Source organism: Podarcis cretensis (genome assembly GCF_951804945.1).
Source record: "Podarcis cretensis genome assembly, chromosome: 5".
In the NCBI taxonomy this organism is placed as follows: domain Eukaryota; kingdom Metazoa; phylum Chordata; class Lepidosauria; order Squamata; family Lacertidae; genus Podarcis; species Podarcis cretensis.
The window spans coordinates 53,787,336-53,811,177 of NC_137174.1; the positions used below are offsets into that span (position 1 = coordinate 53,787,336).

The following is a 23,842-nucleotide window of genomic DNA, read 5'->3' on the forward strand; positions in this document are numbered from 1 at the left end:
AGGGTGAACCTGTGACCTGCCTCAGGAAACTAAGTATTTATCATTACAAAAGACTGACCAGGCTCCCCAGGTAATCCAATCAAGTGACCATTAATAGGTAACCTGCCAGACAGGAGATAAACGCACTCAGATTTCTGTTGTAGGTTTTCTGTGATGTAGGTAGGATGTATCTGGGGGGTGGTCTTGAGCTACACCCCTTCTGTGATGTATGTATGATGTTTCTAGGGGTGGTTTTGGACTCCAGGGCGGGCAATTTAAAATGTCTATTTAAGGGCGGCCACTACTTTGTTCTAGGTCCTCCTCTTTTCCTGTGTGTGAGGGGAGCACCCTGTTGCAACAGTTAATAAAGATCAGGCTTACTAGCTGCTTTGCTTCTCAATATTCTCTGGTTGGCCTGTTATTTTCTCCGACCGATGGAGAACCTACAAAGGAGACTATAAGGGCTCTTGTGTCTCCCATAAGGGAATAAGGGCAGATTTATGATTATTACAATCCTAAGTACCATGAACAGAAGGCATCTTATCCCCAAAGTATTTTGCATCCCCCCTCTCCACATGGAGGCTACTGGAGGATGGTGTTAGGGTCACAACAAAAGAAGATTGAATTATTTTGAGTAAGAACAGTGGTCCATCCAGCTCAGAATTGTCTCCACCAGGGGTGGGATACTGGATCTCACAGAAGGGCAGATCCTTACTGGGTTACTTTCCAAGTGCCATTTTGACACGTGCTTCAAAGTTCAAGTTGTGAGAGCAGACAGAAGCTTGTCTCCAATCTTAGCATTGTGGTTCCACAATGTGTATATGTGTTTATGACGGATATGTGTGCTGAGAGTTCAAACGCAGGAGAAGCTTCCTGATGTAGAATAGAATGTCCCTATTTTCAGTAGAGAAGTGTTGGAGGGTATGCAATTTACATGAGGGTTACATTCCAGGGATCACGCCTAAAGCCAAAATCACGTAAAGCAGGGGTCGGCAAGGTTTACCTTGCCTGGGCTGGTTCACTCCCACAGAGATCACCCTGTGGGCTGGATCGCGTCTGCATAGACGCATTTCCGGCACCATGGAAGTGAGTCCCTGCTCTGTGCTGCGCCGGTTTAGCGCAGTGCGTAGGGACTCGCTGAGCAGGCAGCTCGGTTCGGGGGCCGTTTAAACGACCCCCGTGGGCCGCAGGTTGCTGACCCTTGACGTAAATGGGTCAAACCCCACTGGGTTCAATAGTGCGTGGGATTGCCAGAGTCATTTTTCTTGGAACCAAGCCCCCCTTTCCCTTCCTTTTTAAATTTGTTCAGGCTGATCTGGTTGCATAATTAAAATAAGGCTGTACCCGCCAGTGGGCTTATATTTTAGAATAATAGAATTGTAGAGTTGGAATGTACCATGAGGGTTATCTAGTCCAACTCCCTGAAATGCAGGAAACTTGCCCAACGTGGGGCTCAAACCCATGACCTTGAGATTAAGAGTGTTGCTCCGTTGGGATCCAACAGGGTTTATTTCCAGGTGCATAACATAAGAACAAAGGATGAGCCAATGGATCGTCAGGCCAATGGCCCCCCTGGTCCCGCATCCTGTTCTCACAGTGGCCAGCCAGAGGCCTGCGAGAAACCAGCGGAGGAGAACCTGAGCACAAGGCAGTTAGAAGCAGCGGAGCCCCCGCCAAAATAATTATTTCAGAAAGGCACAAATCCCGCTCCGATTCCTCCCTAGAAGATTCGATCAGTTTAAATAAAAAGCCCTGCGGCGAGATTGGGTTTTTTGGGTAGACTCTCACATGCCGAACGCTACTTATTACGCGGCTTCCTTTGCACTTCCGCCACTCTCGCCCCGCACATGGAGGATTCCAAGGAATCGCAACTGGGAGTCGGAAGTATCGGTTTCGATCCTCCTCTTGGTTTGCGCTTTCCCCACCCCCGGAGTGGTCATGTGATCCGGCTTGTTCGTCAGGTCCGGCTTCCCCATCTCGCGAGCGTCCCCATTTCCGCCGACCGGGCTCTTTGCGTCGTCGCTAGGAAGCAGCAAGAAGGGAGGGGGCGACGTTTGTTGGGGGTCGGGAGGGGGGTCAAATCTCGCGTGGGTGCGCGCGCGCGAGCACAGACGCTTCTCCTGAGGCCTGACGGGACGGAGAGAGGCCCTCGGCGCGCGAGGCCAAGGTGAGAGGCGCGGCCCTTCCCCCACTTCCCTCTCCTCTCGCTGGGCGAAGGCCGGGAGGCCCTTCGCTCTCCTCAGCCCTCGACCCTCCGCCACGACCTCCCCTCTCCGCACACGGCGCTCGGCTCTCCAGGCCTCCGGCTCCTTCCTCGCTCGCTCCGGGGCCTCGGTTAGGCCCTCCCTCAGGCCCAGGCGCGTCTGCCGCCCGGTCCCCAGTGATTCCGCCGCCTGAAGTTTTGTCTACGGCCAGCCATTGTCTGCGGGCTTCCCGCACGTGGAGGCCCGTTTCGTCGGCTTACAAGATTCGCCTTCTGTGTTCCGAGGATTATACTGTGTTTTTTTCCCGGCTCTTCCATTCTGTCCCGAAACCTCCGCTCCTTTGTAGCAGGACGGCTGGGTTTCAATGGCACCGCTTTTGCGGGCTTTTTTCGGCGTATGGGCCTTTTAATTGGAGTCAAGTCCTTTTTTGGCGGGTTGTATCCTGTGTAATGTGATTATAAAGAGGGCATTGTCCACAGTATGGTGTTGGTATGCAGAACTTGCTTTCCATACTTCACAGCCCCTGAAAAATAGTACGTCAGGTCACGTGCTATTCCAGCCATTCCTACCAAATTTGGCTTTTGCTAATTCTGTACAGATAGTGTTTTCTAAACTTCACACCCTGTGTTGAAAGGACTAGGATAGTTCTTATGTATTAACAAAGGATCTGTGTTTGGATTGCCTTCAGTTTTTATATTTCCAAAGTGAGCACTAGTGTGATGCTCAATAGTTCCACCCCTGCTCTGCTCCATGCCTCACCCACTCTGTTATCTGTACTATCTTGTATCTGTCACCTTGACAAAGACTGAGGAAAGAGGTTTGTCCAAGGCTAGATAACAAAATTGTGGCAGAAGATCCATAAACACAATCCATGCGTTGCTGTGAATTTCCTTACGGGAACTAATGCTAAGAGAGAAGGATTTAGTCAAGGTCAGGCAAGGAGTTTGGTTGTCCAGTATGATGCTGAAAATGACTCTCGTGTTAAGAACAGTTGAATAGTCATACTTCTCAAGGACTGTGTTCTTGAAAACTGAATACAACAGAGAATCTGTGAATGTGCAGAATATTTAATCTGTTTGTAAGCTACCCTTAAGTAACAGGACCATTAGGGTGGTGTATAGCAACAGATAAATAAAAAAATGTAAACATCTAAAAAGGAAGTGTTGCCAATTAGTGCTTGCCAGTGCCAGTAATCCCTATTTCATTAACCCATGTGGCTTGAAATCAACTACAGCTTAGTAGTACAGTACTTGCAAATTTTACTTTGGGCAAAAAACAAACATGGTTTACCTGCCTCCCACCATATGTAATATATGATATAAGGTATAGGGCAGGGACATAAGGTGGGCATCTCTTGTAAATTCCCAGGGTGGAAACAGGTGTTTACTTACCCCATACGATTCTGTTATTGTAACATTAACACAGCAGTAAGGGAACAAACCATACTAAAGAGACTACAGTACCTTATAACTTGATTACTGCCAAGGTAATCTGGCATTATTTGGGAAGCCTGCTGTGGACCAGCTGGAGTTTCCAACTAAGGCAAGTTACATAAATATTCTGTTATTGATAAGGCTGCACTAAGTCATTAGTGATTTGCATTCTAAGTATTTTGCCTCTGCAAGACTGTTTTCAAACAGACTTTTCCCTCAGTATTTTGTAATGCCTTTTTTCCCTTTTCAGATGTCAGAAGACCTTGCAAAACAGTTAGCTAGCTATAAAGCTCAACTCCAACAAGTTGAAGCTGCTTTGACGGGAAATGGAGAAAATGAAGATTTACTAAAACTCAAAAAAGACTTACAGGTGAGAATAAGAAAAAGCTTTGTAACTTAAATGTTTTTACACGTACAGTGAAGAGGATCTTCTACACTGTCAGTGGCAAAGAATTTACCATGGTGATATTAACGAGATGTGCTAAATGTTGGGGCCATATAAGTCAAATAAATCACAGGTAGGCAAACTAAGGCCCGGGGGCCAGATCCAGTCCAATTGCCTTCTAAATCTGGCCCATAGACTGTCCGGGAATCAACATGTTTTTACATGAGTAGAATGTGTCCTTTTATTTAAAATGCATCTCTGTGTTATTTGTGGGGCCTGCCTGGTGTTTTTACATGAGTAGAATGTGTGCTTTTATTTAAAATGCATTTCTAGGTTATTTGTGGGGCATAGGAATTAGTTCTCCACCCCCCCAAAAAATAGCCTCCCCCCCCCAAGATCTGAGGGGTCTGCTGAAAAAGTTTGCTGAACAAATAAGCCATTTTGTTTTCCGACGATTCACATGTGAATTGTAAGAGTTATTATCTCAGAAAAGGCATTTGCTTGTGCATTAAAAAAAATGCCTTTTTAAAGATGGTGTTTGCCACCCACAATTTTTATGAGTGCTTGTGTGCCAAAAATACATATATTTAAAAACCTTCTGCTCAGTCAATTGGGGACCTTTTTAGTTGCTAAAAAGTTTTAATAGATTAATATAGCTGATTAATCAATAGAACCTCGTACTTTTATATTTTGCTCATTGCTGTATACAGTCTTTTTAATACTGGTACTTTAACACTGATCTCTAAATGCTTTTTTAAAAAAATTGTAATCTTTCACATTAAGCCAGGTGGAATGATTACCACAAATTGAAAAGCACTGTCCTCGAGTAAATGTTAATCTGTATGTTCATTTGAGTTTTGCTTTTTGAAAAACACTGTAAACTAGAGTCTTTTAGGAAACAAATTTAGAATACTAGATAATGCACTATTATGTGTGCTGTCATCTTTAGAATATGATTCAGGTGTGCCTTGTAAGCACTAAACAGTCATCAGTGGTTCTAGCTCTTTGTTCCTCTTAGACTGTATTTTGCAAATGAATTTGTCATATGGTCTGTTTGTTCATTCATGTTTTCTTTGCCATTTCTACATGTAAGAGCAGCCTTTTACAAGCTTATTGTTCAGCTGCCAATATCTGAGGACAAAAGACAAGTCTTAATCGCATCAGATATGAAAGGTGCATATGTATTAAATTATTCCTTTTCTTGTTAAAATTTGTTCTATTTTTGTTCCACCTTTCAGGCAGATACTGTCTCTCAGATAAGCTCATCTCAATCAAAAGTTCAATGATGCACAGGCCCCGCCCCATGATTACATATTAAAGGGACAAGAGAAAAAGAGGAGGGGAAGGGAAGCGGAAGGAAGGAAGGAAAAAGTAGATGAGGGAAATTAGTTTGACAACAATGTGTTATGTGTTTTACCTTCCTCTCCTCTCCCTGGATACCCCACAAATCTGCTTCAGAGGCTACCCCAACCTTCTGGAACAGATTTTGAGTGGGTACAAGGGAGAGGAAAGGAAAGAGAAGTTCTGTTGCACAAGTGGGACAGCAGTATTGGATACAATCCAGTAGATTAAAAAATCTAAAATACATGTAACTTATTACCTGTGGCTATAGCCTATTAATAGTTTTATTTATAATCTCTAAATAGCAAAAAAACATATGCAGGAAACTACTGAGCCCTTGCTCATATGTATTTTATAAAGAAAAGTATTTTCTGTACGCGTTCATTCTTTATATCTGGTTTGTGTATAGTGGGCTATTCTCACATAAGTACACTTTTTCAGTATTCAAACAAGAAAACTGACTTGCTGAAAAACCTATTTCTTCCACTAGCCAGTGCATTCATTGCACAGTAATTTTCTTTTTTAAAAGTCTCAGTAATACTTGCTTTATCACTGGAAGGAGAGCAGAAAACTCCATTCTGTAGATGTGTATCATTTTCTGCAGTCTACTTTTTACTCTTCCATTAAATATAATATTCATTTGTAATGCAAAGAGGAAAATGCAAACGAAAAATTTCCCTGCTGCCCTCCCCCAATATTAAAATTGGGATGAGGTATGGGAGTAGTATTAGATACTTGCTAAGAAACCAGATTCCCAAAGCTTATAGAAAAACCTTTAGTAAATTATGCGGACAGATTTCATGTTTTGTTCAGTCTGCTACCATTTGCCAGCAATACCGCAGTTGGTAAATAGTCTTCATGCATGGGCAGGGGTGAGACTACTTAAACTGTGTTTGACGACTTGTTCTTTTCCATCCCCAGGAAGTTATAGAATTAACCAAAGACCTTCTTTCAACACAACCTTCAGAAACACTTGCAAGTTCTGACAGTTCTGCTTCTGCTCCTCCAAGTCACACATGGAAGGTTGGAGACAGATGTATGGCAATATGGAGTGAAGATGGACAGTAAGTGTAGAAACAAACTTCTGTAAAAGTTACATGAAATTATACAGTTCCATGGTAAGATACTTCCCTTTGGTTTATACTCTCCTCTTTGGCTGAGCACCAGTTCAGTAAAAATCATTGATTGGATCTTGTATTTTTCAAATACAAAATATATTAAACTTTAGAGTTAGGTCCATTGTTTTAACTGTTTAATTTGACTAGAACGTTCTAGAATACAATATGGTTTCTAATATCTTAAAATTTGCCACCTTCAAAAAATCTGGTATGCAGTAACTGAAATCTGTTGTGTATACATTTCATCACTAATCTGAAAACGTTAATAGGAATGTCATTTACTTCGAAACTTGGAGCTCTGTTGAGATTGTATTAAGATACTTGGGAACCATTGAGGGAAAGAAGTATAGGGCAGCAAACTTTTCCACTGCTTCCTCCCCCCTTTTCTGTACTGTAAATTTATTCTTTGAAGTGAGGCAGGAATGGGCTTAGAGAAAGAAGAGGTCCTTGCTCACAATTGTGTACATTTAGAAGGCTGCTGCTGTTGGGAGGATCTGTGGTTGTTGCACCCATCCAGACATGGTGGTAAGGGAATATAAAGCAGGGTATTTAACATCCTTCCCAAAACTATCCACAGGCAAATTTTTTAAGAGGGTTGAATAAAGACTTTTAGAGCTCCCTTCACAAATAGTGATGTGCCACTAGGGTGTATCCTTTTGCACATTTCCAAAGTGAATCAGTGATGGTCCTCCACCAATTCACCTTGGTCTTTGCTGAAGTGGGATGCAGCAGTAAACCCATCAGAGTCATTCTGTTTGGTATGATTTGCTGACAGCAGAAAGTGATGGTGTGAACCAACACATTTCCTCCTAGTCCTGTTGCCTTTGACCTGCCTTCTGCTGATAGAGATATTTTTTAATACCTTATGGGAAGAAGACAACCAGCAGTTCTTTTTCTGCAAGGTTAGGTTCTCTTTCTTGCCATGGCCTTCCGCTTCTCCATTTAGGCCCCTGAGACGCCTGGACCCAGACGTTCCACTTAGTTTACTTAAGGGTGTACTGCTTTTGAGTATCAGGTGATGTGATTGAGAAAAATAGATAATTACCTTGATTATCTATCTTCATTTAAGTTACTGTCACAAACCCTACATTGTTTAATGCTTTTCTTAATCCATCTTCTTATGTTAGTAATTCACTGCTTGCTTTCAGAGAGGGAGATTATATGAGGGCAGTGAAACCTCTATCAAATTACAATCTCACATTGTAATCCTATGCATACATATCTCCTCAGATGTAAGTCCCATAGAACTTCTAAATACATGGGTATTGTGGCTGAATGCTTCTTGTGGTGGTGAAAATTAGTAGAAATGATAAAACAGCCAAACACGAATCCTCCAGATCTATTAAACAAATTAGTTTTCACAAAATCAAACAAAAGTCAGGTTAAATGTGTGAAGGTGAAAATATATATTTGGTAACAGAAGATTCAGAACCGAAGTTTATTTCAAACTGCTTGACTAACGAGCTCTTGGACTTTAGGATTGTAACTAGTTTGTGTGCCAGGCACAATTCTTGAACAAAATTTATGTTTTAAGAGTTTTGACTTGAAATGCCAATCCAAAATGAAGCAAGAATGTCCTGAAACTTAATATTAATATTAATCACTGCAAATACAAGTTTTGTAGGGTTGAGTTGTAAACCATTACTCACATGCTTACAGCCATGATATCTTTACAGGTGTTATGAAGCTGAAATTGAAGAGATAGATGAAGAGAATGGCACAGCTGCAGTCACCTTTTCGGGATATGGCAATGCTGAAGTCACACCCTTGCTCAATCTGAAACCTGTGGAAGAGGGAAGGAAAGCAAAGGAAGACAGTGGCAACAAACCCATGTCCAAGTAAGTGGCTGAAACAGTTTTCAGTTGGCTCAGTGTGTCATATAGCAATAAGAAGAGCTGTAAGACTACTTTGCTGATGAATCATCTCTTCCCAAAGGTGATTTTACAGCAAAAAAAGTCATAGAAGTCAACACTACCCTTAGATGTTATTGAACATACTCTGCGTAGTTACCCTAGATTTGGGAAAGAGGTAATGCACATTTTCTATTCTCCCCACCCACCAAATTAAATAATGCCTTAGGATATGGGCTTCGCTGCCCCAATTTTAGAGGTCCAACCTAGGGAAACTTGTAAAGCCCAAAACAGTCTTTGCCATCTTAGGACTGAACTGGTACTAAGAACTAGGGATGGTCAAATGTGTCAGTTTCTGTTCTGTTTGTGCTTGTTCATAGGTCCCTTCCAATTTCACATTAATCTGTGATTATTTTTTTAATCCAAATGAAAAAGAATATTTAAATATGGATTGAAATATATGGAGTGAATTAGGTCAGTTCTTAAAAATGCAGTTCTTAAATTATCCTCAATCCCTACTGTGAACATATACATAGTGGTTTGAGATTATGATGAAGGTGTTATGGTTTGTGCTACTAACTTTAATGCTTATCATGCTGAGTTGGTTAGTCTCATGAACTCCAAAATGATTGCTCCATGCCTGTGTAGTAGTATATTTTCCCTGGGACAAATTCTGAGCTAGAGTTGCTCTGTGTTAAGCAAGACATTAGCTAGTTTCAACTGATTTCTGAAAGAGAGCCATTATTCGTAGTAGTGCATGAAAGTAGGTTTGCTGTGCTTTATTGAAACTTGCAATGCACAGATTGCTTTACAGAAGGAATGACAGCACTTTCTACAGCTGGAGAATGAAATGGGCCTGGACAGCTGAAGCCCCATTGTACTGAGAGTTTATCTTTACATTCACCTAGCCCAAGGTGAGACTCTCTTAATCAGTGTATCCTTGCTTTTATCTACATGTTCTGAGAACAAAAGTGAAGTTAAAGCAAAGGTGATGTGGGGCTTCCAGTTGGTTGCAATGTAGATGTAATGCCCATACAAAACCATTGCCATATACTGTGGCTGAACTGCCAGTGTTGTGAAAAGAAGGCAGTTCTGGTGGGTAAAGATGTGGATGTAAGGCAGTATTGATAACTCAGAATTAACCACCTCGGCTTAATCTCTTCATGTTTGATGTTTTGTGAAAATTTGCCCTGATTGTATAGCAACCACCTTGCCATGACACATTACTGCCCTTAGACTTTCTGAAGAGGAAACTGAGGTACATAAATAACCTTCAGTGCCATTTCTCATTTTAGAAAAGAAATGATTGCTCAGCAACGAGAATATAAAAAGAAGAAAGCTTTGAAAAAGGCCCAGCGAATCAAAGAACTGGAGCAAGAGCGAGAGGACCAGAAAGTTAAATGGCAGCAGTTCAACAACAGAGCTTATTCAAAAAACAAAAAAGGCCAGGTTTGTATATGCTTGCATTAGTAGCTTACTGATAGAGGTTTCTTGCTGAAGAGGAGCAGTGTTAAATGTATGGCAGCACAGGAGTAATCCCCCAAACAAAGACAAAAGAATATTATAGGCAAAGCTGTTTGTTTCTGGAATATACAATGGGAGAGATCTGTTTATAATATTCTTAACATACAGTGGTACCTCTGGTTACAAGCTTAATTCATTCTGGAGGTCCATTCTTAACCTGAAATCATTCTTAATCTGAGGTACCACTTTACCTAATGGGGCCTCCCGCTGCTGCTGCGCCGCCAGTGTGCGATTTCTGTTCTCATGTTGAGGTAAAGTTCTTAACCCGAGGTACTACTTCTGGGTTAGCAGAGTCTGAAACCCGAGGTTTTTGTAACCCGAGGTACCACTGTATTGTTAAATATCACTACACTTAGTTTGAGTCCCTGCAGATAAAAAGGTAAAGGTACCCCTGCCCGTACGGGCCAGTCTTGACAGACTCTGGGGTTGTGCGCCCATCTCACTTAAGAGGCCAGGGGCCAGCGCTGTCCGGAGACACTTCCGGGTCACGTGGCCAGCGTGACAAAGCTGCTCTGGCCAGAGCCAGAGCCGCACACGGAAACGCCGTTTACCTTCCCGCTGGTAAGCGGTCCCTATTTATCTACTTGCACCCGGAGGTGCTTTCGAACTGCTAGGTTGGCAGGCGCTGGGACCGAGCAGCGGGAGCGCACCCCGCCGCAGGGATTCGAACCGCCGACCTTTCGATCGGCAAGCCCTAGGCGCTGAGGCTTTAACCCACAGCGCCACCTGCGTCCCACAGATAGGGTCCCTGCAGATAGGGTGGGATAAACAGGTCCCAGTTTCCGAGCACAATGCATTTCCAGGAAATTGTTCGCTAGGCAAGCCTTTGCAATTTCCATTATTTCCTATGGGAACATTTCTAATCCATGCTTTCTGCCTGAGACTGTTGCAGCCAATAAGCAAAAGCCAGGCAAAGGGATATCTGATTTGTCTGATGACTCTCCCTTCTATGGTTTTTGCCCAAAATGGGTGCTGGTTACCAGCAAAGCACAAACAAGTAAGGACATGAGCAAACTCCAGCTGTTTGGATATCTGAATCAGCCATTTCTGTAGCAAAGTTTGAGTATAATTTTTCGTGTCTGAACAACAGATTTCTGATAACAACCGTTCCAATAGTAGCACCTGTAAAGTTAAAAGTTCATGCCTATAAAGCTTGTGGCATAGTTGCTTGCACTATGATGCTTTTAGGCTGCCATAATGGTACAAAGCTCTTTGTATGTTTCATATTTTCGAGTTTGGTATTGCCAAATATAACTCGCACTTTGTTTGACCCATTGATATGTGAGTTAGGTTTTTAGTGTGTGCTGTTTGCACGCTAAATTATTTTGAGTGGTTGGTGGCAAAGGAAAAACAATAAGCACCACATTGTAACGATACCCTTAACAGAGCATGCAGAAGACACTTCAGGCAACTGAGGCTGGTAACACTTTATGAAGTTTATAGCTATAGGGGCAAAAAATGTTTTGTTTTCCTTTAGCCCTTCTTTGTGCATTGAAAGGACCCTTATAGAACTGTGGTGGTTCACTGGGAGAAAATATGACTTGCTGAGTGCCATGACCAGAGCAGAAGTGCTTCATTTCCAATTACAGCTTTTTTGTTAAAGGTTCCTGTTTAATGATCATTAAAATTTAGTTGTATTTTGCTTTTTGAATGATGCATGTGAACATTTGATATTGGCACTCCTTTGCTGACTTGTTGAAATTTGAAAATGTTACAATTGGTTCTTTTAATTTGTTCCACAGGTAAAGCGAAGCATCTTTGCTTCTCCTGAGAGCGTAACAGGGAAGGTTGGAGTTGGAACGTGTGGAATTGCAGACAAACCCATGACACAGTACCAAGATACATCCAAGTACAATGTCAGACATTTGATGCCCCAGTAATTGAGGGAGAAAATGACTTAACATCACTTCTGCAGGGCTTTACATTTACCTTTTTATTGTTCTATTTTTCTAAAAGTAAACTATTGGCGCATAGTGAAAATGGTTGTTGACATCAGTTGGCTTATGCTGGTACAAGCCTTAAGCAAGGTAATAGCTGTTCAGATGACCCCTTTGCTCTTTAAAGATGTAAATTGCATAAATGTGCACACGTCAGACTGTGTTGAAGAAATGCCCTTTGCAGTATCCTGAAGTGTCTGATTTCTTAAGTGTCCACCCCTGTAGCATTAGTTGGGAATGCCATCAAACAAATGATCGTGAAATAAAAGTTATCCCAGCTTTCCTTGCTCCCTGTTATGTGCTTACAGGCCTGCCATCTTATTGCAGGATAGCTGTTAAGCACTGTAACTCCTGCAGAGCTAGTACAATTGTGATGACTTTCTCTGGATTTTATTCTGTTTTGAAAGTCAATTGTTAGTTGATCACAATCTGCATCTGCTTCCTTGGCTTGTAATGAATCTGGGCCATCTAATCTCCAGTTAATGATTCATAAGCCAGAAACAGTGCAGTTCAAATTTTAAGATTACAGGTTGAATGCATTGTGCCAGAATTGTTGACAAAATCCATCTTCATGAGCAAAACAGGGTTTCCACAAAGCTTGACTGGTCTTGGTAGGCAAAATTTGTGCTCATGATTGACTCAACTGAGGAGAAGGGGTTTGAGCTTTGACATGAAGTCTCAGAGATGCTCTAAAGCTTAGTGTGACTTCAGGGGCATGTCCCTGTCATTTTCCCCTAGCCCAGGCCGGATAGTGGCAGAACCAGGGGCTTGTCCCTGTCACACTGAGCCTCAGAAAACCCCTGAAAAGCAGGAAGATACACTGCTGTTTTCCCACTTTGCAAATTCTCTGCAAGGTTGGGAGGGTGGTGGAGGGAACTCCCAGATCTTGCACTCAGTTTCGAAAGCAGTAGGACGTCTTGCTTCTCCCCAAGGCTCATCATAAATTGATGTAGATTTCTCTTGCCCTCTCTGGAGTATGGAGAAAAACTAGGGGAATCTCTGAATTCAGCACAAGGGGTGATATTCAACTCATACTTGGAGCAAACCCACTGAAATCCGGGGGTCTGCTTTAACTTAGTTAGGTATTATCCAAAGTCTTGAAGATTCCACCATCCTTCTCCCAGCTCAAGAAGGTGGAGGTTCTCACCAGAAAAAAAGCACTTGCTAGTGCCAAGCATATTTATTGTCAGGAGCAGAACATTTTGATTTATAGGTCTTGAGAACCTACCTGTAGACTTCCTAAGATGTATTCAGTCACTTTGCAGGTTTGATTAGCACTTTTAAGTGTTCAAAGAGTCAAATGTTACATATAGAAATAGTTATTCCTCTTGAGAATTACTCAGTGCGTTTATGTTGGTAAATATGGCAAGTCACCTGCATTGTGCTGAATTTTTTTGTGTGCTTATCCAGCTTTTTTAAATGCAACAGGAGGTTCCTCTTACAAGGTTTAACTTACGTTAGTATTGCTGGCCCTCCTTGATTTTATTTGGGAAACCATGTGTAAAAGTCCAGGCCTATTTGTATCTTGTGGATGCAATTGCTTCCCTTTGCCATACGTATTGCTTAGGGTTGTAGTCAATCTTGAAATGTGTCTGACACAAAAAGTTAACGTATAGCCCTGTATACAGTGTAGATAATTATTTTTGTAAAATATGGTGTTAAGTTAATGAACAAGACTGGATTTAGTTATTTCTCGTACAAGAGTAATTCTTGCTCATTAATCTGAACTCCATTCCCCATGTATATTATGTTGTTGTAGTTCCCTTTTGTAATTTGTTTTCTGAATTAAATAAGATCAGGAACCATCAGCATTTGTTGATGCACTGATTAGTGTAAATGTCTGACAGTTTACTTGAGCCTAAAATCCATATCTAGTAGCTTAGAATCCATCCATAGAGAGAGGTTCTTCTTGTTAACAAAAGGAGGAGGTAATTTTTATGACTGTGTTGATTTCAGTTTTGTATGTTTAACTTTTATTAAAATAAAGAATTCAAAACCTCTTGGCTTTCTTCCAAAGAATCTAAAAATGTGAAAAAAAATTAAATCTGGTATGAAATTACGTAATATGGTCAAAATTGTAGGAGTTGCAACACTTTTGAAATAACATTTGTGAAGTCCACAGGCTACTAAGGTTTTTTTTTTTCCTTCTAAATTTTTATCTAGCAGTACTGTGGCTTATGCAATTGATGACAATTTACCTGTTAGGAAGACATGCATATTGAGGCAGGATTTTCAGTTGTCCTTGAAGCTGATCATTCAAATTCTGAATGTCTGGGTCCTGAGATCAGAAACTGCCAGGATTAAGATCTTGATTCTGTTGTTTGTTGTCATTGAATAGCTAACTTTCCTATGGGAAAGCATTTCACTTCTTTTCAAAGCAGGTAAAGCTGGAGGCCAGTGCAGCAGAGCCTACTGTTCTTTTTACTTACTGCAGGAGATTTGTGCACTTGTATGGAAAACTGGGCTGCAATTTTCAGTAGACTAGGTAAGCAACGTAGATGGAGCTATGCTGTTGCAGCAGTTTGACAACTGAACTAGTATTAATTCTTTTCACTAGTGATGTGGGAAGAGAAAAGGGTAACAAATCTTACTAGAAATAAAATTTCATAAAATTTATTTGTATATTTTAAACAAGTTTATAGAGATGCCCACAAACAATGTTTACAATGATGGAAAATGTAACATCTTTGTCAGCACCATCCCTGCACCATTATAGATAATGCTGTTTCAGTATTGTTTTGACGATTGGCGCTGGTCAATTTAAGCACCAATCATGGATTGGTTGGGGAGGTTTATCATTCAGTTCCTCAAGTAGCAGTTGGCTACAGCACCATTAGAGTAACTGCACCAAAGTTCAGGAAATCTCAGAGGAAGCAAAAGTAGTGATAACAGAAATCTTAAAAATAAACTTGCACATAAAAATATTTGTCAAGAGGATACATATCTGTTTAAACATGGAATTGCATTCCTAGACCAGTGCAGTATCATTATATAGAAACATAGCACTGTACATTTCCCCCCTTTAATACACAAATTACAAAGGAAACCCATAATTCAGTAGAGGCTGAAACAGATTTGCTGGTATTTTTTTAACAGCTGGGAAAAATTATAATGGCACAAACCTAATTTGTGCATCAGACACTGGTTAATGTGATTGAAGATAAAATGTACTTACTGGGTTTAAAGACCTGTATTGTCATTTTACATTAGAATATAATAGTTGCAAACATAAATCCTATGCAAGATTACACTGCAGTAACTCTTTTCTTTTAAAATAGCAAAGTAATAGAAGCTGCAGAAGACGTAAGTTTAGGAAAACATGTTGAGATTTGCAAAGTGAGATGCCATGCTAGAATTACAATTTCCTTTGCATTCTGCGATGGCTAGGCTTGAAGATCAGTAGCAGGATTGTTTATATACCGCAAGACTGTGACATTTTAAAATCCAAGAGCTACGTAGCACAACAGTGATTGATAAAAAATGCACTTTTTTCTTAGGTGTTGTGATTTTAAAACAATTTAATGTACCACGTCAGTAGGTGCTGAATAGGGACATCAGCCTATTCCAACAAGAGCACTATCAGAAATATCTCCAGAGAAGCACATTTTCTCTGTGGAGGAGCCCTATCATTACTTATTTGGGTTGAATTTGAATCATGTTTTTATAATGGGTAAGGCATTTTATGCATATAAAGGGTTAGCTTGTCTTCATTTGGCATGTTCTTCATTCAAAAAAGGGATTAATCTGTTCTGGCAGTTTGCAACAAGCAATGAGCTGCTATGCAAGAAACACCTGCCTGAATACACCCCCTAGTTACTGCCAATTGGAGCATCATGTTGCACAACCTGGTTGGTCCCTCCCTTAGGGGGTCAGCTGAAGTCCCTATAGGGAAGGGTATATAACTTACACTCAGTTTCCTGACATGCAATATTTTGTTGTGTGTTGGAGTGCCTGCTAAGTTGCCTAGCTCCTGTAAAATTTCTAGCAGGACTTGCTGATATTTTTCTATCTAGCAAATGTCTGAATTGATATGTGTCTTCCACATTGGATTCAGTAATTGATTTTACTATTCAGCTCTTCAAATCCTACATAGCCTTGTAGATTTCATTGTTTTTTGTTTGTATATGACAAGTTAATCTTGCAGAGCATTACTTGACTGGAGATTTTAGCCACGGTATAATTAGAGTGTTTGGCATGCTTGAGCCCACTGTAATCAAATGACCAGCCTGTTGAACTCTCTGTGTGTGACTTGGTCCCTGTTGCTTTTGTAACCAAAATTAAGGATAGCTGTGTATTTGAGAAACTGTACAATGCTACTGTAGCTTGCATTTGGGGGTGGGTGAGGAAGGCAGCCACTTCAGGTAAGTAACTTTGCTTAAATATCTATCTTAAATGTACAGAAAATAGGAAAGGAGCTGAAGGTTGATTCACACACATAGAAGTTTCGCAATAGTAGCTACTGGAAAATCCTGCCGTTTTCCTTAGCAGCTTGTCTTATACACCTACAGCCACATGCAGCATTCAGCTTTTGGCATGCTGCAGTAACCATTGTTTCTTGAACTCCTGATGCTGGATCCTCTGCCTAGTATTGAGCTGAAGGTTAGTCCAGTGTAGAACGGTTGTGCATTCTCTCCGCCCCCCCCCCAGCTATTTTGTGGACAGTGATCATCTGAGTTGGCCCTGAGCTTTAATCTAGTCCTGTTATCGTCATAGAAGCAGGTTCCTTCTGTATGCAGTGGTTGTTAATAGAGTAATATACTAAAACCAAGATCATATTGTGCTACAAGGAATCAAGAGGGGTGGGGCAAACTACGTAAATGCTAGTGGTATCTGAAGTATGAGGACATAGATATTCATAGCTATTTTAGTAGCATTTACATCCAAATTTCCTGTTTTTCTTAAAGGGATCTTTAGCATTTTTAAAAAATAGTTCTGACACTGGCTTATATATACCCACACTGGTTTGACCAGCTGAACAGAGAAATAGTGGATAGTGTTTAGTACAGTTAAAAAAATTCTTTGCAACTTGGCTAGAGAGGAGAAAAATGAACAATTCTTGATGTTGACAGTTCTGTTTTTAGTGTTCCTTCTTTTGTAAATTCTTATTGTTTAGAACTTTCCAGTGGCGTAATTTAATGACGGCAGGTGTAGACTGTGCACCAGGAAGGCCAGCGTTGTAAAATTGCTAAGGATTAAGCCATAGGTGAAGAGTGAACAGTAACAACTGCTACTTTCAGTTGGCTCTGACATTTGCCAGTTTCTCTCTAAGGCCATTGATCTGATGCAGACCATGGTACCTCAACTGGTCCTGGTGCTCTGCCTCTGGAAGCTAAGATGATGGGTTCACATTGGTTAAATCTTCTTTAACTCACAACCCTTTTTCCACTTTTGTGTTGCATGACCAATCATGTGCTACTGGAACTGCAGTTTCCAGCTCCTCAGTGCATGAAGTCTGAAGAGCAAAAGATGAAGTCACAACAAAAGAGGGTTTCAAGTTTCTGAGAATCATGAATTTTAATTAACTGTAAGTTGTTATTGCCCATATTAGCCCATTCCACTAGTATGTTACTGTCTTTGAACTGAAGTGCCATAGTGTGCTCCAAGTCATATAGTCCTTCACATTGCACGAGTTTGAAGTTCAGTGCTGTCTAGTTGCTTCACTCAAGACTGTTCAGGAAAAAGTGGCCATGCATGTACAGCTGCTGCTTCCATTTTTCATCACATTCAAAAAAGCTCAGATATAGGGCACATGATTTGCATGGAAAGAGTTCAATCCCTGCATCTCCAGGAATATGGCTCTCCTATAGCAAGGTTTGGAAATATCCATGCCTAATCCTAGAGAGAGAATAAACATTGACACTAGCAACCTCACCAGTGGTTGCTTATGTCCATCATTTCCGAGGTGGCAGAAAACAAACATAACTCTTGCGCATTTTCTGGATATAGTAAGATACACATCCATTCTTGGCATTACCCACACAAGCATTAACAGTGACAAATACCTGAAATAAGAGCTTTCACCAAGACGAAGACAAACCTGGACTGATATATTTCTCAGTAAGCATCATGAATGTCAACAGTCTTGGTGATAATGAAGTCATTATTAGGGGGTTGGACTCGATGGCCCTTGTGGTCTCTTCCAACTCTATGATTCTATGATTCTAAGTCAATTTAGCCTTATGTTCATTAACTTTTGGGTGAATAGAATTTCCCAGCCATTCAAGGCCTGGTGATGCACCTATATGGGATTACCAGTTTTGGAAATGGCCCATTCCTGCAGCTGATGCAATCTTTATTCCAAATGCAAAGTCACATTTAACTTTTGGGTCTCAGTCTACAGATATAGGCACGTTTATCTGAAAGTGAAACACCACTGAACACAGTGTGACTTCTGAGCAAACACGCATAGGGTCACATTACAAATTAGATACATATAAATGTATCTCAAGTGTAAGGAACAAGAGGAAATTTCAAGATATAAATTCAATTTTATGACGAACATGGGGAAATAAAGCCTTTTCTAGATGTTATATTGAAGTTTGAGCTGCTTTCTGGCTATCACTATGATTCTTAAGTTACACAAACATACCCTTTTCATTATTTTTTAATAGAATGGCTAAATATTCAGCCTGTTGTACCTTGTTGCAGTGGCTCTTTAACATACAAACTGTTGTGATTCTAGAGCGACACTTCAAAGACCCTCTAGGTTTATATTGTGCTTGTGCAGAATTTAGTGTAGGTAGAATCTTTTTTATATGATACTTATTATACAAAGGGAGGTTATGTGTCTAGCTGTAACCCAAAGGTCACACACAGCTCTTCCTGGTGCCTTGTTGAGGAATAACTTCTGAAGGAGAGAACCTTTTTATCAGTGTAGACTCCCCAACATTCTAAATCATTCTGGGAATCTATGGAGCTAGGAAATTCCTACTCCCCAAACATTCTTAAAGAGGGTCCAGGAACAGTCATGTTACCCCTTCAACAAAGTAATGTATGAAGAGATTTGTCCGTCCTTCCCATCTAATTATTTTTTACATGATCTTGACACATAACAGCATTTTGTTGTTGTTGTTTAGTCGTTTAGTCGTGTCCGACTCTTCGTGACCCCATGGACCAGAGCACTTAGATCAGAACAGCACTTAGATCAGTATTAAACATCTGGACAGCAACTTTCCAGGCTCATCTTTTTTCTAGTCCTTCTAAAAAAAAAATTCCAACCAGACATGTCAGGGTTTGAACTCAACTCCTTTTACCTTCAAAGCATGTACTCTGCTACATGAGCTCCTGTGATCAGAAATGGACTCAAAGGATGTCAGTTGGACAGATTTTTGTGTCTGCAAAATCACAAACCAAGGCTACCCACACAACTCAGTACTACAATTTTGACTCATTTTGAGTTCTTGCCAGTCATTCTGACAGTCCCAAAGAATTGTGCTGGGACACTATAGCTTCACACATGCAGATTATGGGCCAATTAACAGATCTCAGTACTATAAAAGTTGTTGCTACTGGTTCAGCTGAACGTTTTACTCCCATTAACTACAACTAATGGGTTCTTATTCCAGCCACTAGAGGGAGAGAGTACCACATGCAGTAAACCAGAATGTTTATAGAGTCACCTAGGGGAGATTAAGGTAGAACAACAACTGGATCCAGGCTTTACCAAACAAAATAAAAAATAAAAAACCCCAGCTCTATAAAACACACTATAACCTTGGTGGGATTATGCTTCTATTTCATGACACAGGTTCTAAAGTTGTGTCTTGTATTATATGACACAGTAATAGCTCTGGGGTGAATGGATAACATGTGGGTTCAAACATACACGCAGCATATCAGTATCAAGACAAGATCTACATGAGAGGTCATTTGGGGTCATCTAATCACATGGCCAATAGGTTTTTTAAAAAACTTCCAGGCACAAGAACATGGGAATTCTAAAATATCATGAGTGACCAAAATGGCAGAACACAGTGCATTTCAGATACAGAAATGTTTAATGGTGTTAAAGTGCTACTATTAAGCAGAACCATATGCTAACATTTAAACACAATTCCACTGCACTGCTAAATGAGGTTACCTTGTTTTTTTGTGTTTTTTTTTGTTTTTGTCGCCCAGCCCTATCTAAAGAATAATAAAATTAAAAATCTACAGGACTGAAATTAACAACCCAATAATTATAATCAGCAATAAGTTATGAATTTTATAAAGCATTTTTTTTCTCTTTTTCTCTTTTTTTCCCTTAGTAATTACGGGGTAGGCAAATTACTTAAGTCTCAAACAAGTGTCATAAATGAGGTCTCTAAAAAAAAGAAGTTTAAACTTGGTAAAGGAACAATAATAAAAATCCTTGTAGTTAAAAACTTAAAAGTGAAAGCAAAGAAGACCTCAAAGTGCAGGTTAGAAAGCTTATCGCAAAAGGAAAATCATTTTTTAAAAATTGGATACAATCTTATTTTGTTAACAGCAAGACAACTGCAACAGTTCCTGCTCAGGGAGAGTGGCTTCCCCTGAGGAACTGTGAGACACATGCCATATTAACTGTGGGCCCACAACTATGGTTGGATCCAGGTGGCAAAGTTTGCAAAGGGAATCCATAAAGGAAATCAAAAGGAAGAGCCATAAAACCCGAGGAGAGTTCCCTGTTCCTTTTGTGCATGGCAGCAGAAAAACGGGTCCCTTTCCATTGGTGTTAGTTACAAAAGACATCTGCAGAATCATGCCTAGGAGTTCTAAAAAGACATTGTTGCATGTAGGTTCTCTCACCTGAACAACTTTTACAAACATTTATCAAAATAATTTGCAAAAGGGGGAAAAAAAAAAGATCATTGCGGCTCAGAATGGAGGCTGTGCCTTTCCTGAACATCATATCTTTTACAGGCTTGTCTGTCTGTCTGTCTCGCTCTGTCAGAAGCATCACTCTATAGACAAGGAGTTACTGCTGTAGCCATTGAATCCAGAGAGCAGTTGCACTGTGTGCTGGTATTTTACAGCTCAACACCCTAGTGCTAAATAATGCGGCACAAGCTCTTGCCTTGAAACAATGTCCAGCTGAAAAGTTGAGCTGAATGAGAATTGCTTCCAGATTTGCAGCACCTCTCTTTTCACAGGGCATGAGCAGAGCTTCTAACTATTATTGTTATCTCTTAGGTAATAATGATCAGAGCTGACTGGAGAAATCTAGTGGGCAGAAGGTGTTGACTGGACTAGCTACTGCTGGTGAGAGTACACAAGAACTTCCCATAGTTCTCGCGTTCAGGTTAAAGGGGGAAAGAAGCTTCAATCAAGTGATGGGATTTTAAGGAGAATGAAAAAAGGAGTTTTGTAATTCATAAAATTGTGCAAACTCATCAGAAGAGGCTGGTCCAAGAAACTAGTATCACCTTGGCTACTTTTGTCCCACAATCTGGGACTAGCGTTAGATCATCATCATGAGATATTGGACTAACGTTTTTATTTATATTTAGCACCACAAGGGCTCTTAACAAAGCTTGCTAAATTTGGAAGATGGAAAAAATTCCATTTCTCAGAAGGTATGACAAACTGAGAAAAAGGATTCAGGCCAGAATCACCAAGATCCCTTGTCCAAATCAAATAATCTCTTAGCAAAGCTATCCACTTATACATGGGCAAATCTCAGTCCAGCTGTGCACAACTGGAGTCCTGCTTCAGACGTCAAAATAGCTATGGGTTCAGCACTAAGTCAGTATTTTGGACTATGACAGTATGGAGACTGACTGACTCCCCTGTTAGGTTCCCACCCTCCTGTGGACCCACAGAGCTATTCTAGAGTTGCATCTGTCCAAGCTTAGCTGTTGAAGTGCGGTTTGGAGAAGAAAAATACTGTATCTAAGAGCTCTGCTGTGTGAACTTCAACTACCCCAAAGAAATCGTCTGCTCTGCCCTAGCACCATGCTCTAGGAAGTGAAGGAGAGCTTGACACTAGCGCTGGAGTAACCCTCATCACTCCCAATGCTTTGCAAGCTGCTGTGGTCATCAATGTCACTTGTACTGGTTGTGCTGATATCATCCACGTCTCCATGGGAGAACTCTGTGCTTTCCACATCCACTTCGATTTCTTCTGGAAAAGAAGGAAGACCCCCAAGTTAGTGTCAGGGTAGGTTCACTGTTCAATCAAGACTGGCAAAAGGTCCTGGCCACATCATGAGATTTGCTTGGAAATGTCTAGTGTTGCATCATTGAGGAAAAAGGAAGAACAGAAGGCAGGAAACGGTCTCGTTATATTAATCAATGTTTTGAAAGAATTATTATTACAGCCCATTTGGTGCCAGCTGATTTGGACTCCCAATTTAACAGATTTTGGGTTAAACATTTTAAATTATTGGTGAACGCTCCTGAGCAAGGAAAGGAGCTTATTACTACACAACTATTTAACTGCTTGGTACATTTTCAGTCATTTTGATTAGAAAGTTATTGATTAGATTATCACTTTCAGCTGCTAGCTCAAGATAGAAAATTCATATCTAGTGGCACAGCCTTGGATTAAGCAGATAGTTACCAATACAATATCATAAATCTGAACTCCTGCTGCTCTAGAAAACAGATTACCCCTTCTCAAATCAACAACAAGGAACTTTGTTGCAAACCAGGGAAGGCACATTAATCGTTGCATGCAAATTATACCCAGACACTATCACATTCTACGCTTTGAATTAGTAATACAAGTAAATTGGCATCCTCTCACTTAATTTGCACGATTCATTCTAAATTTTTGAGTTCTCAGAGATTTAAATTTGCAAGGGCAAATGAGGTCTAGGAAAGGGTCATTTGTGGAGCAGGAAGACATGCTGACCTTTAGCCATCTTGACCAATGGATGCCTAGCACAGAGACTCCTTTTACAGTCTGTTGTTTCAAACACTTAGAAAAAGCACACAGCAGAGCATGGAACTGTACTATCTCAGAATGCAACACATGTTGAAATGCTCTAGTGCATACAAATACAAAAATATGGAATATGGAAAACTAGCACTTCAGGGAGAAATATAGACTAGAAACTTCTCCGAATGACTGAATCAGCAAAGAGCCTTGACCTGCAAGCGTGTCCCTGTATTTACAAAGTCCTCTAGGCAACCATAAAAGACAGGCTTTAATGAAAGAGGACACTAATCCAAATAGTGTATCAAACTTTATGGCACATTATGTATGTTCCATGCCATTAAAAATATATGGACAATACTTTGGGTCATCAAGCACACTGGCTCACCATCCTCAGAAGATAAAACAAACTTCTAGGAGGAAACAATATATAATAATAGTCTGGAGTCATCCTGGAGAAACATATCAAACATCTCCACTTCTGAGATTTCTCAATGGTTATGTAGAAATCAGGTTAAAATAATAGCTATGCCAGATACATACAGCCTTATTTCAGTCCAGCATAGCAAGAGCAAATTAGCAAGGGTGTTATAAGGGAGATGAGACTCTGCTGCTAATTGATCCTGCACAGACACAATGACTTGGGGCACAATATTTTTGCTATTCCCTTCATCTCATCTAAGAACCCCATGTTGACATATACTGATATTATGCCAAGGCAGACTAGGTTCGAGTTTATCAGTGTTAATGTGACAATCATTCTGGTTAACGCTGCTTCCGAATTGTAGGCATACCTCGTTTTTTGCACTTTGCTTTATTACACTTCTCAGATACTGTGTTTTTAATAAATTGAAGGTTTGTGGCAACCCTGCGTCAAGGAGGAGTCATTTTTCCAACAGCATATGCATGTTGTGCTTCTGTGTCACATTAATTAAGATATGCACATTGGAGGGCTTTTTTAGACATTATGCTATTGCACACTTTACACTATACTAGATGTTCACACTATACCGTAGTCTAAACTTTTATATGCACTAGGAAACCAAAAAGTTTCTGTGACTCACTTTATTGCAATATTTGCTATATTGCAGTGGCCTGCAACTGAACCCACAATATCTCTGAGGTTTGCCTGTACTATGTAGGATAAGAAGTGCAAATCATCTTGTCACACCTTAGTGATGTCATTCTCGTATTCACAGTTTGTGCTTTTCAAATCCATTTTAAATATAGTAAC

The 23,842-nt window shown here is 40.5% G+C and overlaps 2 protein-coding genes across 4 annotated transcripts in view; one reads left to right on the plus strand and one right to left on the minus strand.

Annotated features, from left to right (window-relative positions):
* The first annotated feature begins 2,000 nt into the window (after positions 1-2,000).
* SMNDC1 (survival motor neuron domain containing 1) lies at positions 2,001-13,771 on the plus strand. The gene is made up of 6 exons (XM_079976123.1): positions 2,001-2,146; positions 3,867-3,986; positions 6,264-6,406; positions 8,137-8,298; positions 9,606-9,759; positions 11,577-13,771. Exons 2-6 carry the CDS (start codon positions 3,867-3,869, stop codon positions 11,712-11,714), a joined length of 717 nt encoding a protein of 238 aa, XP_079832249.1. The 5' UTR covers positions 2,001-2,146; the 3' UTR covers positions 11,715-13,771.
* Positions 13,772-17,259: 3,488 nt separating this feature from the next.
* Positions 17,260-23,842, minus strand: part of MXI1 (MAX interactor 1, dimerization protein) — a 79,428-nt gene continuing 72,845 nt past the window's right edge. For 2 of the 3 annotated variants that reach the window (XM_079976114.1, XM_079976116.1), the window contains exon 6: positions 17,260-21,852. In XM_079976114.1, coding sequence (XP_079832240.1) covers positions 21,689-21,852 — 164 coding nt within the window. In that variant the 3' untranslated portion in view covers positions 17,260-21,688. The remainder of the gene's footprint in view (positions 21,853-23,842) is intronic. The other variant, XM_079976115.1, reaches the window with a different exon arrangement.